Here is a 17,151-nt window from a genome sequence, read left to right as displayed (position 1 = left end):
CCTAGGTTTATTTACTCCACCTACACAAGTAAAACACATATCTTATTAGAAATAAAATCCTAAACGAACTAATTTGTCTAAGTTGGGCGCTCCAAATGTGACATTTTCGTGCCACATCACTAAATGATGATCCTTCCCGTCTACCATAGCCTTGCAATCAAATCGAAAGAGAGACACTTACACTCCAGTTTTATGATTATCTTTGTTATCTTCATTTCATATATTGTAACTCCATGATTAGCTAATTATATTTAGTCGAAGTTAAAGCATGATGTGTATCGGTTATATGCTTTGTATGGGTGTGTGCATGTTTGATAATAATCGATGCTTATTTATTTTTATCAACATTCTAATGGTATTTTCATGTGTTTTGTCACACACCTCACATAGTTAACAGAATAAAAGCAATGATTTATATCGAGCAACAGTCTAGAGAATTCTGTTCGGATGTGCGTGTGCCCAATAGGATCACTTTGGGGAATAATAATTTAGTCTAGGAGAGATCTGGCTAGCTATCAAAACAGAATTTCTAATTTAAGTAAAACAATCCAAACATGCAACCACATGTCAAACCAACTTACTTTTCTCATTGGACAAAAATGATAAAATAGATACATACTAGTACAAACTAGAAATTCAAATTCACAAACAACCCACGTCACCTAACTTCCTCAATTATCTTCAATCGTCACCATCTACAACAACACCAAAAATCAAAGCTACCAAAAATGTTTGGTCTTGTTTAATGCCGAAATGCCTATGCTACACCTGCACGAGCAGAACTTCTAGACTGAATTTCAAAAGCATTCTCATGTATATAGATTGTTTTTTTCCTTTTTTTGAAATGGGCTAGGATAGTCATTACATGAGATGATATATCATCAAGATGTGATAAGCACGATAACTGCCTAAGTTAAACCACCAATGAAAGATACTTAAAGCCCAACGACATACTAAAGAGCTTAAAACCCGCCAAACTTATTTTATTCATACTTTTAATAACCATAGATTTCACCTCCTCTGATAATCGAACCTGGACTTTCTAGAGTTTTGGAGTATACGCTTTAGAGAAACAAGAATGTTTTCTTATTTCCCCAAAGCGCTACCACTAAATAATGTGCGAGCCACCAAAAAGTGGGCGTCAATTTTAATCGGACGGATGGATTGACGCCACTTTCTCTCTTTTAATGAAATAAGATGAGTGTCCGTTGTTGGATCTCATTTCACACCATCTTCATGCCAAGATTTTTAGTTTTTTTTTTTTTTTTTGATGAAATTGCCAAGATTTTTAGTTGCCCTATCATCATTGAATAAATAATTGGATCAAACTGGACAGGGCGGTTTAATTTTTAGAAATGTATTCACCATGTAGATAAATAATTAAAAGAAAGAGAAAGAGAGAGAGAGAGAGACATGTGATAGGCACTATAGAAGTGGTGGAATCCAAGGGCACGCTTAAGGGAATTCAAACACAAAACACAAAACTGAAATTTTATTGCCTCTAAGAGAATGTCTTTGCATCAATTCAGCTCATAAGTAAAAAAGTAAAAAATTTAGTACTAGTATTTATTGCCAAGTTTCAAAAGCTAATAGTATAAAAAAAAGCATCCATTAATGATCTCAATGAAAAGCATGCTTTAGAGTACACAGATAATAAGACCTAAACAATTCAAAAACAAGAAAAGACATAAAGTGGTACCTAACTTTCCAAACACTAGAACTTAATCATAACTCTTATAATTGATTAACTTTTAATTAAAACTTTTGTTAATTCTTCTGTGAGTGTTCTCATGAACTGATGATTAGGAGGAGATGTTATTTCTGCAAATGTTGTTGAACTTTTTGAACCCAAAATCATGTTATCATGATGATGAAGATTAATGGGTCAAATTATTTTTAATGGGTTTAATTTGAGATGATTATGCATGAATGGGTTCTTGTTGTCAGTGATCATGATCATGATGAACTCATAATTAGGGAATGATAGTTTGAGCATGTACTGAATTAGGGTTTTGGGTATGGAAAAAAGTTCTGCATGTGGAAGTTTTGTTGGTTAAATGTTGCTAGTGGTGGTGGTGGTGGGGATAAATTGGTGGTGTAATTAACAGAATCAAGCTGCTTGTTATTTCCCATGGATTCTAAGGCTTTAACTTGTGATCTTAAGAATTTAAGATAGTTTGCAGCTTCATCAAGCATTGATGCTGTATCCATTTTGCTTCCACCAGGAACCAACTTTTGCAAAACCCTAATCCTTTCACTTATTCTCTCCCTTCTTTGTCTTGCAGCTACAGTTTGTGGATCACTTGATATTCTAACATTCTTCCTCTTTGGCTTCTCAACTAATTCTAACCCTAAATTGACTGGCCTAAAAGCTGCTGCTCTATAAATCATCTCCTTCATATATGCAATTGCTTCAGTATCTGGTTCTACATCGACCATATCCGAAGATATAGAAGAGTTAGGGTTCTGGAAGTTTATATTGGCTGTCTTTTGTTGCTTCTCCAATCTCGGTTTCTTCGGTAATTTGGACGGGTTCTCGTCCGAGATGAGCCAGAAACCACCTTGTATAGTATTAGCAGCATCAGAGTGAAGAAGTTCAAGAGAATTATAGTCCATACTCATCACTTTGATGGGTTCTTGCTGCTCCTTATTTGATCTCTTAGAAGAACTAGGCCTACTATTTGGTGAAGATCTTAAATTCGAAGAAACTTGATTATCAGTTTTATAACAGTTGTTATCAGACTCTCCTGATGAAACAGCATTGTTTGAGTTCAATAAAGTCCTGCAATCAGAAAAGATCAATGAAATACCATCATCCTCCATTGATGCATCAGTGTTGTTGCTTTCGTTTGTTGTCGATAACAAACACTCAAGCGACTCATTCGATCTGGAAGAGAACCCGACTTTACTTTCTCTTACGCCATTGTTACTGAATTGAATTTGATCTTCCAATTCATAATCTCCCACTAAAACACTCAGTGGGTTCATCATATAAGGACTATTGATCAAAGGAGAAACACATAGTTGAGTGCTTAATATTTCTCCTGATTTTGCAAGAATATTATCCGAAGGCAAATTAATGGAATCTAAAGATGGAAGTAGATGTTGTTGGCTAATTACTTTCTCCGAATTCGACCTAGCATTCCATGTTTTAAATCCTTGAAGCATTGAACCTAGGCCAAATAAATCTTCATGAACAAGATCCATTTTCCCACTATTGATGTTGCTGTAACCAGCACAAGAAGTCACGAAACTTTCGATATCATGTCTTTGAACATTTGACATGTTTTTGATGTGTAAATTCCAACCCAAATTTTCCATGAAGTCCAAATCAATCTGAAACCCAATGGAGAAAACAATAAAATTAGAAATGAAGTCAAGAAAACTTCTATTCAATCAAGAATCATGAAAACTATTCCTAGCTAGTTGAATTATATAGTAAGATTGTGAACAATGAAATACAACATTTATGCTACAATATAATAAACAACAAAGTTTTCCAAGTCAAGAATGGCACCGTGTTTTTCGGGAGAGTAACCGTTCGTCTGAAGAGCAAAGAAACAGGCTAAAAGACTCGTATATCTGCCTTCAACTTGAAGCATATATCATGACCTCATGTAACAGAATGAAAGTTGGATATTCTTAGGCTGGTTACGAATCAACTTGTACGTATAATGTTGTATTCACATCAACAACCCTTTCGAAGCCGTTTCAAAATAACTGTGATCAAGAAAACGAAAAAAAGTCATCGATAACGTCAGTTTAAGCAACCAATTTTATCTAGTAGAAGTAGTCCTCCATCTATATATTCAAAGTCCCAAACAAACAAATTTAATAAAAAATTATAAGGACAACAATAGTCTTGAAATGTACTAACATAAAAGAATCCCAATAACTTCTCAAGACCCTAAACAACACTTGATTCAAAATGAAACAGATCAAAGTGAAAAACCCCAAAACAAGAAGAACATGGAAAACCAAAATTTGGGTACTTTGGAACTTTAAGTGTATGTCCTTTTTTAGTCAAAATGGTGAAGAACAAGATGGAGAGAGAGAGAGAGAGAAAAGTGACTAGGGTTGAAGAAAAAAGCTCTAGCTCTTTTTACCTTGAGAAAATCCACAAATGATCACCAAACTAGATTGTAAAAGCCTCAAATATGGTTAAGTTGTAACTCAAAAGTTATATGAAGTTTACAAATTAATTTATATGAGACTTATGAGTAGGTAATCAACTACAAAAGCAAGATCTTATATGAACCTTAAGTACTCAAAGTACAAATTGAAGTATTAAAAAACAGAATGAATCAGTAATAAAATATGAATTTTTAACTGATTTTAAGGATCTCAGTTCAAAAAGATGTATAATATATAAATGGGAGTATAAGGGTGCACGAGCAAACATTTTTAAAGAATATTTGTGCAGATGAAGCATGGAGTTCTTAATTAGTTTTATGACAATGGACTTAATTAACTAATAATGAAGTTTTTGGTGACTAATTAAATTGTTAATTAATTTTCATAGAACTCATCTTAATGAAGTTTCAGATATACTTGTGCTAGACAGAGTACTGATTCCTCCACTATCTAGTTTTTTGTTACCTAAACCTGTTGAATCAGAATCATAACCTTAAATCAAGTATCCTACATTTGTGTCTTTAAGTAGTTGAATCAATTTGTGAAGTGTTTTCTTCTTAACTTCACCCCTCTCTCTCACAAGACATTAGAATTTGTCCAAGACTCTCCAAGCAACTTACAAAAGAAAGTACATATGTGTTAATTGTTGAAAATATATAATTTTAATTTTTTGAATATCTAATTAGAATTTATTTCTATGATATATGGTACGGGAATTCACTTTGGTTGAGTGGTCACATGTACATCTCTCCATTGGATTATTGGAGAGACCATCGATCCTTTATATTGTATAACGTTAAGATTTTTAAGAGACAAGCAGTGTTTGTAATGAGTTTTCTGTATGAAGAAAAATCTAAATTTTATATGCATTTTAAAGGAAAAAAAAGAGTTCTTTGTTAAGCAAAATTAAGAGCATCTCAAGTAGCAGAATAGTTCATAAACACTTTTCACCCAACAAATTGAGCCAACTATTGTTGGAAAAGCTTAAGAAAATATAAATGGACATTAGCAAAAATGTAATCCGTGGAGGCGTGTACAAGACATTGTCCGTCAGAGTAGATTTACCACTCATGAATATATGCAGATCCTATTAGGTTGTGTTTGATATCAGGGAAATAATTTCATGGAAATAAAAGAGTTCCATGGAAAGTCTTCCACAGAATTTATTCCATGGAAATAAGAGTTCTTTCGTTTGGTAGTCATTTGTTATTCTGCGGAATTACGAATTCTGTTATTTGGTTGACAACTAACTTCTACGAATATAATATTCAATGAAGAATTTTTATTCACTCTTTATGTAGTCAAAATGATATTTTTACTATTATGTTGCCAAAATTACATTTTCATCCTTATGGTGTCGAAATTACACTTTTACCCTTATGTTTTCAAAATGACAATGTATAGATAAAAAAGAGATTTTACTAATATAAAAGGGTAAAATTGTCATTTTAATGTAAAAGTGCGGACATGCCATTTTTACAAGATAAAGGTAAGAATGTCATTCTGATCACATAAGGTTAAAAATGTCATTTTGATATTATTAAGGGTAAAAATGTTATTTTGACAATATAAGGGTAAAATGTCAATTTGATATTATAAAAGGGTAAAAATGTAATTTTGGTTGTATAAAGCCAAAATGTCATTTTGACAACTTTGTAAACATGCCATTTGGTAAGAAGGACAAAAATGTCATTTGCTCAATGTATAAGTAAAAGTTTATTCTGCTAAACTTTATGGGTAAAAATGTCATTTTGAACATATATGGAGATAAATATTAGGTTTCAAGTATCCGAATACATTAAAATATTTTTATTTTGATTTTTGATTTTCCATGGAAACTAATTCGGAGGGGGAGCAAGGAATTAAAAGTGAACTATTTCATGGAAATAGATTCCCTAGGTAATTAAAGCCATGGAATTATACTTCGTATCAAACGGTGGAAATACCTATTTCCATGGAAATTCTTTTATTTCCATGGAAATTCTTTTATTTCCATGGAAATAAAAGATATCAAACACATCCTTAGATTTTTATGGTGTATAATTTATATCATGATTAAACAATCAGTCTTTTAAGGATGCACTTAAAAATACCTGTCCTATTGAAGAACTTAAGATTTTTATTAGGAGACACCGACCCGACTTCTACTCGGCCAACTGAGTGGACTCGGTCCATGTAATAATTAGGAAGTTATGTCTTGTATATTTTAGTTTAGTACTGTATCTCCTGATAAGAAAATCCTAAACCCTTTGTATCCCTATAAATACAACTTAATGGCTATCCCCCTCAAATCGGTGCTTGCCCACGCAACCGCAATCAGCCAGACCAACTAGCCGCTTCGGTTAAAGAACCGACCGGCAATTCGGTGCCCTTAGCATCGTCGCTCACCGTCGACAAATATAAGTCACTTATAGCGCTTTCGGATCAACAGAAGCAGCCGGCTATCACTTCTTCCATCGAAACCCTTCAAATCAACCTCACAGGTACGTTCTATTCCTCTTTTTCTCCTCCATGGGTTATCGATTTGGCACAGCCAAACATATCTGTTCGGCGCTTACTCATTTTTCTACATATTCGGTTGCACCACCTAACCTTTATTTTAGATTACCGGATGGTTCACGAGTCTGTGTTCTTCATATAGGTTCAGTTTTCTTTTCTAATAATTTCTTTTTACAATATGTGCTTCAAATTCATTTTTAAAATTAATCTCATCTCTAAATCTCTTCGTTGCACCGTTTTATTTGACTCTAAACTTTGTTGTTCGCTAGAAGTCCATTGAAGGTTGAGAAAAAAAAAACTATTCTTCTTTTGACTCCATAGATAGATTGGGAGTTTTCCTCTAAAACCCTTCCTCTCCACTAGCTGTATCTTGTGAGGGAGATGATGTTTTCGCTTGAGAAAAATCCACCGCTTTTCTGAACTTAGAACTGGTTCTTATATAGGCATTACCATAGTAGTCCTACTCAAATAAGGAATCCTAAAAGTCCCTTCAGAAAAGATAAGCACAAAAAGGAATTTAATTACTCCATATCAAAACTCTCTATTTAAGGAAAAACCCTAATTAGGGTTTCCTTTAGGCATGGCCGGCCATAACAACCCCTAATGGGCTTGTTTTGGTCGGCCCATCTTGCTCTTATGACCGGCCAGGGGAATCCCTTAAAGGGATTATTCCCTTCCCGGCCCATAAAGTGTGCTTTTCGCCTTTTTCGGACTCCCTTTTCGAGCCCGATTCTTTTCTATCTTTTGAACACTATCAGACTGGATTATATCCATCTATAAGCAAGCTCCCACGAGTCAACTCTCTCCGATCAAGCCACCACTCTTTGGTGTAACCCGTTGTAGGATCCGGTCTATGTTAGTCGCGGATTACCGAAGTGATCCGACGATTGTAAGCGGCTTCTAGCTAAGCATTACGATCCTTAATTAGACAGGACTAGATGATCTTCCGGATAAAGTCATCGTCATCCTAACTAACAAATTGTACGCATTGCCACCTTGGTCGAAGGATACTCCTTCAGAAGGACATCTTTAACACCGAATGTATAACTTGAACTCCCTCCTTTCAGTCAGCTAGGACCTTTTTGAAGGTTGATATGAAGAACTCCTTCTTCTAGACTTGATAGATAGAATGAGAACTTTTTCTCTGAAATCCTCTTTCTCCAATAGTTGTGTGAAGAGAATGATTTCCTTCTGAGAAAATTCCTCACCTTTTCTGAACTCTAAATTGGTACTTATATAGGAAATCCCTTAGTAGAGGTTGATTCAAAAAGGTTTCCTTTAAGTCCCACAGAAAAGACAAGCTTTGTCGGAGTCCCATCTGGCTGAAAATCCCTATTAGGACCAAAGTCCTATTAGGAATTCCCCTGTGTTTGGCGGACCAGACTAGCCCCTTAATGGGCTTAGTATGTCCGGCCCAAAACCTCCTTTTGGCCGGCTAAGGTCTGTGACGCCCGTGTCCCAAAATAGACACGACCACGCCCCGGCAACTCAAAGACGAGACAAAAATCTGACAGAGTTTCCTCTGTAAATCGAACCGGTCGCACCTGTAAACCTGTCATGCAAACCATACATTCGCATACACAAAGACATAAACTATCGAGCGGAAGCTAAACAAACTCAACTCAGTTTCGGGTCGAAACCCGAACCACAAACATACAAACGCCTCATAAAACACCGATACAATCTATAAACAACTCTAAGTGTTATATATATACATATTAGAGTTCAGTTCTGCAATAACTACATAACTTTAAAATAATGGAAAACCAATAAACGAAAACCAAAGAAAACGACGCAACACCTCTAGCCTCGTTAGACAAGATCACCGGCTGGAATACAACTCCGCCTCGAGGCTACAACCAAGCACCTGCACACTAACAACTGGTAGGGGTCAGAATACTCACCGACACGAGTTATTCTGGTAAAAGACCAATCCAAAACCCATCACGTTTTCAAAAGTTCATTTAATAAGTTGTAAACATCATGACAAAACGAGTTATCAAACCAGTTACCATATATACTATATACAAAACCATTTTCCTTAATCTAGCAAGCAATAGCAGTGATTAGCTACTCACCCATGGTGCACTCCCAATAAGAGGAGAGTTCCCCAGGAGAACCTAGAGTGCGTTAGATAGTAGCAGCCCATTTATGGCACTAGCTAATGCACTACGTCTCCTCGAGAAAGAGACTTACCCCTAGCCGGTAAGCCCCTCTCCCACTAAGGGACTCCGCAATCATTGAAGAGTTTACCTCATGATAAATATATACCTTAAGTATCTAAATACGTTTTTGATCACCGAGTTCGAATAAGAGAGCCGTCCCCCAATTACCATGGAAGGACCTGAACCTCATTCTCTTCGGTACCCTGTCATGCATCTAGTGCGATCTTTTAAAATCAGTTTCATTCATTTATCAAAACCAATATTCATATTCGATTCATTATCTTATCAAACACGGAAGTGGATCAACCAAGAGTCATATCGCCACAAAGCAGAGGGATCTCAATCAATGTCACCTCACAGGCGAGCGGTCAGGGTGTACGGCCCTGAGCCTCGAGCTGGAGGCACGAGCACCAATGGCCAGCAAGTGAAGCACTCTACTCCCATAGGTCTCATGATTAGTGTCGCCCACCTCACCGGTCTCACACGGATCACAACCGTGTCCACATGTCACCTACCCTCAATGGCTACGTGCCCGTAGGTTGACATAATACGCAGTCGGGTATATACAAAAAAATCCTAAGTAGTTCGCAATCATCGCAAAACAGTTCGAAAACTTTTCTCATATCGCAGTAAAACCATTCAACCATATTTCAGTTCATCACATAAATCGAGTTTCATGCTACCTAAACTCTAGTTATAATGACGCATATATAACTATAGAATCTAGTATATTCATTATCTATAAAACCATGTTGGATAAAGGATTCAGAACCCCTACCTCAGTCCTTGTATCACCAAAGACCTCCCCGCCTACCAGACGACCAAATTCCTCCTCATTCGCATACTCTGGGATAAGGAAGAATAACCAAAACCGAAAAGAAACATTAGGTTCTTATACTAAGAACCTTCGTAAATAAAAAGAATCATTAAGACAAAATCATGAAAACTTAAAAGCAAATTCGCTAACTTTGGAAGACTTCAAGTAACCGAATTGGTCTCTAACTTTCATAGCCATATCCACTGAATACCCGAAATGTATACAAACCAACCAACTAACTTTCCATAAACTTTATTTTTCAGTTTAGAGTCTTCATAAGCTGACAAAATCATATAATGAACTCCATACAATAAATCTATAGCTGAAACTGTCCATTCACATGAAATATGACAAAATTCGGATAACTATTTCTATTCCAATTCATTCTAAAACGGTCCAAATATGAAATTCGAGCATTAAAATAATTCGGCAGCACCCCGTCTATATTTGGACACCCCGAAATAGTCTACCATCTCCTAAACATGTTTTTAAACACAAACCATTCGAAGAAATGGAATAATAATCGTCTATAGAGCTCCAAATTTTGATCCCAAATGAAATTAGTACAACTATACAGTTATCGATATAACCATCATAAATCTACCAAATACGGACGAAATTGAAAATTCGGAACGGATAGATATGTAAAACAAGTCGAATGGGATTACCTGGAACAAGTTTCGTTGAATTCCGACAACCGAGCGCGAAGAAATTGACGACGGGACCTTCGGAACCCTAAACGGCCAATATTCCTCTTTGGTTTTCTAAGGTTAAGTTGTTCATGGAATTAATTAAGAAAAGTGAAAAATGAGTTTAAATGGTGGCCATTTAATGGGCACGTGTAGCAGGGAAGGTCATTTTGGTTTTTGAGTTTAAAAGAAATGGCAGCCATGTGTTGTTGCACAAGGTGGCCATATGATATAGTCTATTTTAAGTCCTTAAATTTTATACACCTGATAAACCAGCCCCTGTAATCTTATAAACTTAATGAACAAGTACCCTCATATATTTATCCAACTAAATCAACTTCCATTAATTACCATTTGGCCCTTATTTTGACTTTTTCTAAATGTCAAATAGCCCCTCTTCTAGCTGTTGTCTTTTATTTGTTTAACCGAAAACATGGGATGTCACAGGTCAATCCGTTAAACAGCTTGACCTAGTTGGCCCAAAAGTAGGTTTTACACTTTTCCGGGCTTTCTTTTCGAGCCCGATTTTTTTCTATCTTTTAAGAAATATCAGGCTGGATCATATCCATCTATATGCCACTTCCCACTAGTCTATTCTCGCTGTTCAAGTTACCACTCTTATGTGTAACCCGTTGTAGGATCCGGTCTATGTTAGTCGCGAATAACCGAAGTGACCCGACAGTCGTAAGCGGCTTCTAGCTAAGCATTACGACTCCTAATTGAACCGGGCTGATTGATCTTCCAAATAAGGTCATCATTCCTATGAGCCAAATCGTACGCATTGCCATCTTGGTCGAAGGGCACTCCTTCGGAACGACATTCCTTCAGACCGCAAGGATATATCCTTCAGTCTCCCACTTGTACTTAGAACAAGTGCAATGCTCGATTTCGACGTCTTTTCATATCTCATCTGATACGTCACACTTTTCAGAATTTCTTGATCGGGAGGACAAATTGTCAAATCAAATGATTAACTCTTTAATTCATTTGAGCACGACCATGCATTGTCAGTTGTCACTCCTCAAGTGGCCTAGAGATACTTTATCCCAACTTTCGTTAGGAAGACCTATTTCATTCTTGTACTCCCACTCAGCTTCATGTCTATCCTGTTTCACCCGACCTCCGTTTTTATAACCTCCTTTCACGACGCGGCGTTTGACGGGACCAAGACTCGGCATTCCTTACATAAGATGAGTGAGTACTCATGTTTTGAGGAATCTTTCCAATTTGCTAAATGAGAGTTATGACGTTCATATCTTCAACTCTTGAAGCACTCTCACTTGGTGGGTTTCTAGTGTATCTCATACACCCATGAAGTTGACTTGAATACTTCTATTCCCATATCCCAAGAAACAACGCTATTGATGGGCCTAAAAAGGTTACCCTAAATAGGTCTACACCCGCAAGTGCACGGGTGTCAAGTTGTAATAATTTCCGGTAAGACCGGTTCGTTCCTCAGAGACTAAGTGAAATTTATTCTAAAACTAGGAAGTAATAAGATTTTTGAACTTGATTTTGGTTTTGGTTTTGAAAATAAATAAATAAATAAAATATTAAAACGATTAAAAAGGTGAAACTCAAATGGGGAGAAATCAAATGGGAGAGAGTCTAGGTTTTCTGAATTCATCCATATAATCAGTTCTAACGACAATTTAATTTGGTCTAATTCGATTGTTCTTTGTATAACTCAGATTTTCAGTCCATGGATGGTCTAAAAACCCGGAAGATATTATCGTTAAAATAATAAAAACTTTAATAAATTGTCGAAAAATTGATTAGTACGACTTCATCTAAACCCTAGATATAAAATTAGTTCTTCATGATAAAGGATGAAAGCTTAAATATATGGAAAAAGGAAAGAAAAGTAGAAAAGTTGAATTTCTTACTAATTTTCCAGCCAAACAGAGCCTAAGGAAGTGATTTCCTTCTGATTTTCCACTGCTCTGCCAAACGCACCCTCTGGGAAAACGATTTTCTCGTCTTCCCGGAAATATTTTCCCTGTGAGAAAATTATTTTCTCACCTATTTTCTCATCTTCTTCAACCTTCTTTCTTTCTGTTTCTTTCTCACTCTTTCTGTAATCTCTCTCTCTCTTTCTCTTTAATTTCCCTCTCTCTCACTAAGAGGTAATAAACAACAAGAGAGATCAAATATCAAGAAAAATCAAATTAATCTCTTTAAAACCGAATTTCTGTTTCTCTCTCTCTCTCTACAATAGCTCTCTTTCTGTTTCTCTTTCCCTCTATACAACTCTCTCTTTCTCTCACAAAAAGGAAGAATTACAAACAGAAGAAGAAGAAGAAGAAAGGTAGATGATGATGATGATGATCTCTCCACGGTTTTCTGTCTCTGTTTCTTTTTTTCTTTTCGTTTCTGTTTAACCCGAGACCCCCTACATCACTCTCTCTCTCTCTAATATCTCTGTTAAATTGAGCTCGAGAGGAGGATGCTTTTAGTCCCCAATCCGAGATGATTTCAATGGCTGCTACCTCTTTTCTTTTATAACCAGCCGATAGGTCTCTCTCTCTCTGTTATGGTAACACACTCAATATTCTTAACCCGAGACCTTCTTCAAATCTCTCTTTCTTTCTATGTTCGGTTATCTCGGATTTAGAAGTATGGAGAATATAGAGAGAGAAAGAATCTGCCCGATCTTCTCTTCTGAAATCTTCAAATCTCTTTCATTGCTAATCGAATCCCAGCTGTCCTTCTAAGCAATCTTTCGGTCTCATCTTTCTCTGAATAGCTCTTTGAAAATCTTTAAAAAAACTTTCACTTCTCTATCAATCTCCCTTTCTATTTCTAAAGAAAATTTCTAATAACCTTCTTCAACCAACTCTATCAAAGATTTTATCTCCTTAATCACATCTCTGTCAAAGATTCAATCAAATTTCCTTCTTCATCGAATCCCTATTTCCTTCTCTGTTTCATTCACACAGTTTTCTTTTTCTTTGTTTAAGGTTCGGTTTAAAATTATAGAGAGAAGATATCATGGGTGTGGGTTGTAGATGAGATAAAAAAAAAGGAAAGAATAGATCCCAACCTTTTAATACTAAACAGCCAAATACCATGATAGGGATGGAACGAAACAACCCAAAATTTGGGAATCAATCACGTGTGGTGAGCTGGCTACAGGATTGGTGGGTGCTAATCCTTTAATGTGGCAAAACTTTGTTGTAGCTAGGTGCATCAAAAAGAGTATTGGAGACCATCTAATACTTGCTGATTTGTGCGTCCACATGTCACACAATATATGTTGACTTTTAGTCAACTAATTTGATTCAAATTTGACCCGCTCTAGTTTCCTCATTCGAGTTTCGATTTCACTTCCGTTTTCACCTACGGACTCGTCATGAACTCCACTTTCACCTGAGCACTAATATTGACTAGAATACTCTTGTCATTAAAATGACCAAATTGCCCCTCAAGTATGTTTGTATCACGATGTTTTCGCATCGAACTCCGTAAATGAGACCTGAGAAAGAAAATCAAACAAATCATCACAGTAACCGCTCGAACTGGACTAACTAACCCGAGTTAAGAGATTCAGATGGGACATTTTCATGTCTCATCAAACATCCCCAAACTTAGATTTTGCTAGTCCTCGAGCAAAACAGAAAAATAAAACTAAGCCCAATTCACCACTTTCGTAGGGAATCACGATTGCACTTAGCTCGTGCAACAAGCCGTTAAACCTCTAGGTTGCCCTAGAGGACGAGTTTTGTCTCGTGAGGGTTTGCAGTGAATATACCCACAAAATTCAAAGATCTCAAAAATCCAGAAGGGTCTAAATATGACATGGACTAAAAATGCTTATCTGAGATAAGTTTTTGAAAGCTAATAGAAATAAAATCTAAGTCAACTAGACCATACAAATGCTAAAAATCTCTTCACTAGTAATCAAGACTCGAAGTGCACGTGACCAGCCAATATGAGTATCATTTCGGTTCTGAAAAGACAAGACCTTGATTACCGTCTCGATACATTTCGCCTCGACTACTGCCTCACGGTCATACACTCGAAAATTAAAGTCACTCAGAAATGGCTCACTCAATGCGCGAGTATGAATATGAAGGAAAACTCAACACATGAAAAAGATAGACTAAAATTTTGTGGACGACTGATCTCAAAGAAGGAAACAACCACTAATACGGAATGGGAAAGCTAACCAACTCTTCTCACCTGATCTACTATCTAACAATGCTTCCTAGAGGTCGATAAACACTAATGATGATGTGACTAAAACTCCTGAGAACTCGACGTCTTCAAATCTTCAAGAACTACTTCAGGGAATAAACACTTAAACACAGCTACACAACCACACTTTTTTTCTTTGATTTTTCTATTTCTTTTTTTTTTTTTTTTTTTTTTTTTTTTTTTTTTTTTTTTTTTTAATACGCTTCTGGTAATCAAACTCAAATACACAAAGAACTTTCTTGAAATTATTATTTCCTTGGTAATATTCTCTTCATTTTGCTTCATGCCTTATTCTCAGGGTTCTAAATGATGGATGAGGTTCCTATCTTCCTCTAGTTGACACTGCTTTCAAGTTTCTCAGACTACAAGAGAAGGGTTTACTTCCTGATGACATCCCTAGTGGTTGTAAAATTCGAACTGAAGAGATCAACTGAGCTCTAATGAATGTTGCGAGGTTGAGTAGCTCTTCATTCTACTCAGAATTAGCTCAGAAGAGATCACTCAAAACAATAAGAAAGGCTCAGAATCTCACATAGGTTAAGTCTCCACTAATGATTGATTAAGTTCTCTCAGAAAAGTCAACTCTTCACCTATCTAACACTCACATGGCTAGTGCACAAACAACTTCAAGACTCGAAATTCGTGGAAAAAACTTTAGCAAACGGATAGTCTGACAAACTAGACTCTATAACTATTAACAAGCAAAAACAATTAGACTCACTTTTTCAATCCAAAAATTTTAAAATTTTGAACCCTTTTGAATTTTTGAAATAAGGACTTAGCAAAAAAATTCAATCCCCTATCCCCAAACTTAAACCGAACATTGTCCTCAATGTTCTGAAGACAATGCAAAAATAACAGGATGAAGGGAGAGATATTACCCGATTCAGCGTCCTCTGCATGGGTTGCCTCCCAGAAAGCGCTAAGTTTAACGTCTTCAGCCAGACGAAACAGATGATTCGAAAAAATAAAAAGAATTAACCTACTGGATTACAGATATGTGATTAACTGTAAACCAATATTCGATACATCTGTGGGTCCACCCAAAACACAAATTTATCAGTGAACGATAGTCTCACATTTTTGTGAATTGCAGAGAGTGCATGTGAGACTATCAAAGAAGAGGGGCAATCCCCAAACTTAGTGGATGCACAGTCCACTAAGTAACTATAAATACTCGGACCAATGACTAGAAAGTCATCAAAAGGATCGACATAACAATGAAGGGCCAATATATCCGTCGAAGGCAGAAAGTCATCTGCAAGTTTAGTGGATAGAATATCCACTATTTCCATAGATGTTCTCGAGGAGACATCTGAAGTGTCCCAAAAGGGATCAACAACCGAGTCTGAGACCATGTGAAAGGTCAAACTAGACTCTAAGGGTAAGGCAATATGCTCGGGGACCACGTCAAGGTCCATGGTTTCCTTAGGTAAACAGTCTGACAAACTATTCAACATGTCTCTAGCGTCATCAATGTCCTCAAAGACATCTGCGGCCTCGCATTCATTTATAGTGTCGTGCCTTCCTAAGATTTCATCTAAGACTGACTCCTTACAAGTGTCAAATGTCGGAAAGTTCAGAATAGTGTCATTCCCAAACTTGCTCATAGCGCCGTCATTCTGGATATCAACGTCTAATACAGTCCTATCATGGTGAGATGACATAGGTGGAGGAAGCAAGACAACAAGGTCATCAGACCTTTCAGGCTCTAGGATATTATCAGTAAATTCATCGACATTTAACTTAGTACTAGGGTTAGACGTATTAACCTCGTCATCGTACCTAGTACCTTCCTGAGTTTGGGGTGGTGAACCCCCTTCCTCGTCGGCGAATAACTGTGACTTAAACATTTTCATCTGTTGAGCCAAGGACTCAGTATCCTGCTGCATTTGAGTCGTAAATTGTGACATAATCTCAATAAGACGACTCTCGGACTCTGATCGAGATCTATCTTCAAGAGTCTCCTCATAATAAGGCTCACTAGTGTAATTAAATGAAGACTCTTGATAAAAACTCTCACCGTACATATTAGGATCATACCTGTCTCTAAAGACATTGGTCTCAGAATAGTGTGGACTATAAGGTCTCTCATATATATTTGGCGTCGGACCATATCCATCGCTAATCGGACCATCTCCACACATTTGCTGATAATCTCCTAATGTCATATGAGATCGATCAGACTCATATGGTCTACTCCACTCACTAATCGGACTGTTTCTAGACATTCGTTTATAATCCTGAAATGTCATACCCGGTCGGTTAGGCTCGTCTCTACACATCTGTTGGTACTCTCCTAGGGTCATACCAGTTCGGTTAGGCTCAACTAGCCTATTCCCCTCGTTAAGTCGTTGACAATCTCTTAGAGTCGTACCACGTTGGTTAAGCAACTGTTGGTATTCTCTTAAGGTTATATCAAGGTCATCATCACCAACAGGGTATGTCCAACCATTAGAAAAATGCGCCATGATGATCAGGCACGATCACAAGATGGGAATTGACACTTGCAAAAACTACACTCGATTCCTTTTTATTGGTCCTTTTTTTTTTTTTTTTTTTTTTTAACACGAAAACCGAGGAAGCACTACTAAGATCTTATAAAAAGTACCCACTAACAGGGGATTCGTGGGTGATTAGAGAAAGTTAC

At 36.7% G+C, this 17,151-nt stretch overlaps 1 protein-coding gene and 1 long non-coding RNA gene across 3 annotated transcripts; both read right to left on the bottom strand.

The window, feature by feature from the left end:
- Positions 1-1,590: 1,590 nt before the first annotated feature.
- LOC147556711 (transcription factor bHLH87-like) lies at positions 1,591-4,175 on the bottom strand. The gene is made up of 2 exons (XM_086663547.1): positions 3,518-4,175; positions 1,591-3,336 (listed from the first exon to the last, which is right to left on the bottom strand). Exon 2 carries the CDS (start codon positions 3,319-3,321, stop codon positions 2,005-2,007), a length of 1,317 nt encoding a protein of 438 aa, XP_086519673.1. The 5' UTR covers positions 3,322-3,336; positions 3,518-4,175; the 3' UTR covers positions 1,591-2,004.
- A 4,125-nt stretch (positions 4,176-8,300) lies between these two features.
- On the bottom strand, positions 8,301-10,410 carry LOC147556710 (uncharacterized). Of its 2 annotated transcripts, none has more exons than XR_015234935.1 (3): positions 10,284-10,410; positions 9,577-9,644; positions 8,301-8,514 (listed from the first exon to the last, which is right to left on the bottom strand). It is a non-coding gene; the product is annotated as an uncharacterized LOC147556710 (long non-coding RNA). The 2 variants fall into 2 exon arrangements; XR_015234936.1 differs by lacking the exon at positions 10,284-10,410 and adding an exon at positions 9,766-9,783.
- Between the last annotated feature and the right edge of the window lie 6,741 nt (positions 10,411-17,151).

Source organism: Eschscholzia californica, unplaced genomic scaffold (assembly GCF_041429995.1).
Source record: "Eschscholzia californica isolate CP2 unplaced genomic scaffold, dmEscCali1.0.p SCAF_2, whole genome shotgun sequence".
Taxonomy (NCBI): Eukaryota; Viridiplantae; Streptophyta; class Magnoliopsida; order Ranunculales; family Papaveraceae; genus Eschscholzia; species Eschscholzia californica.
This window is presented reverse-complemented; position numbering and strand designations above follow the sequence as displayed.

Coding starts and splice junctions, on each gene's coding strand:
- LOC147556711 (XM_086663547.1), bottom strand. CDS start 3,321: ATGGAAAATTTGGGTTGGAATTTACACATCAAAAACATGTCAAATGTT.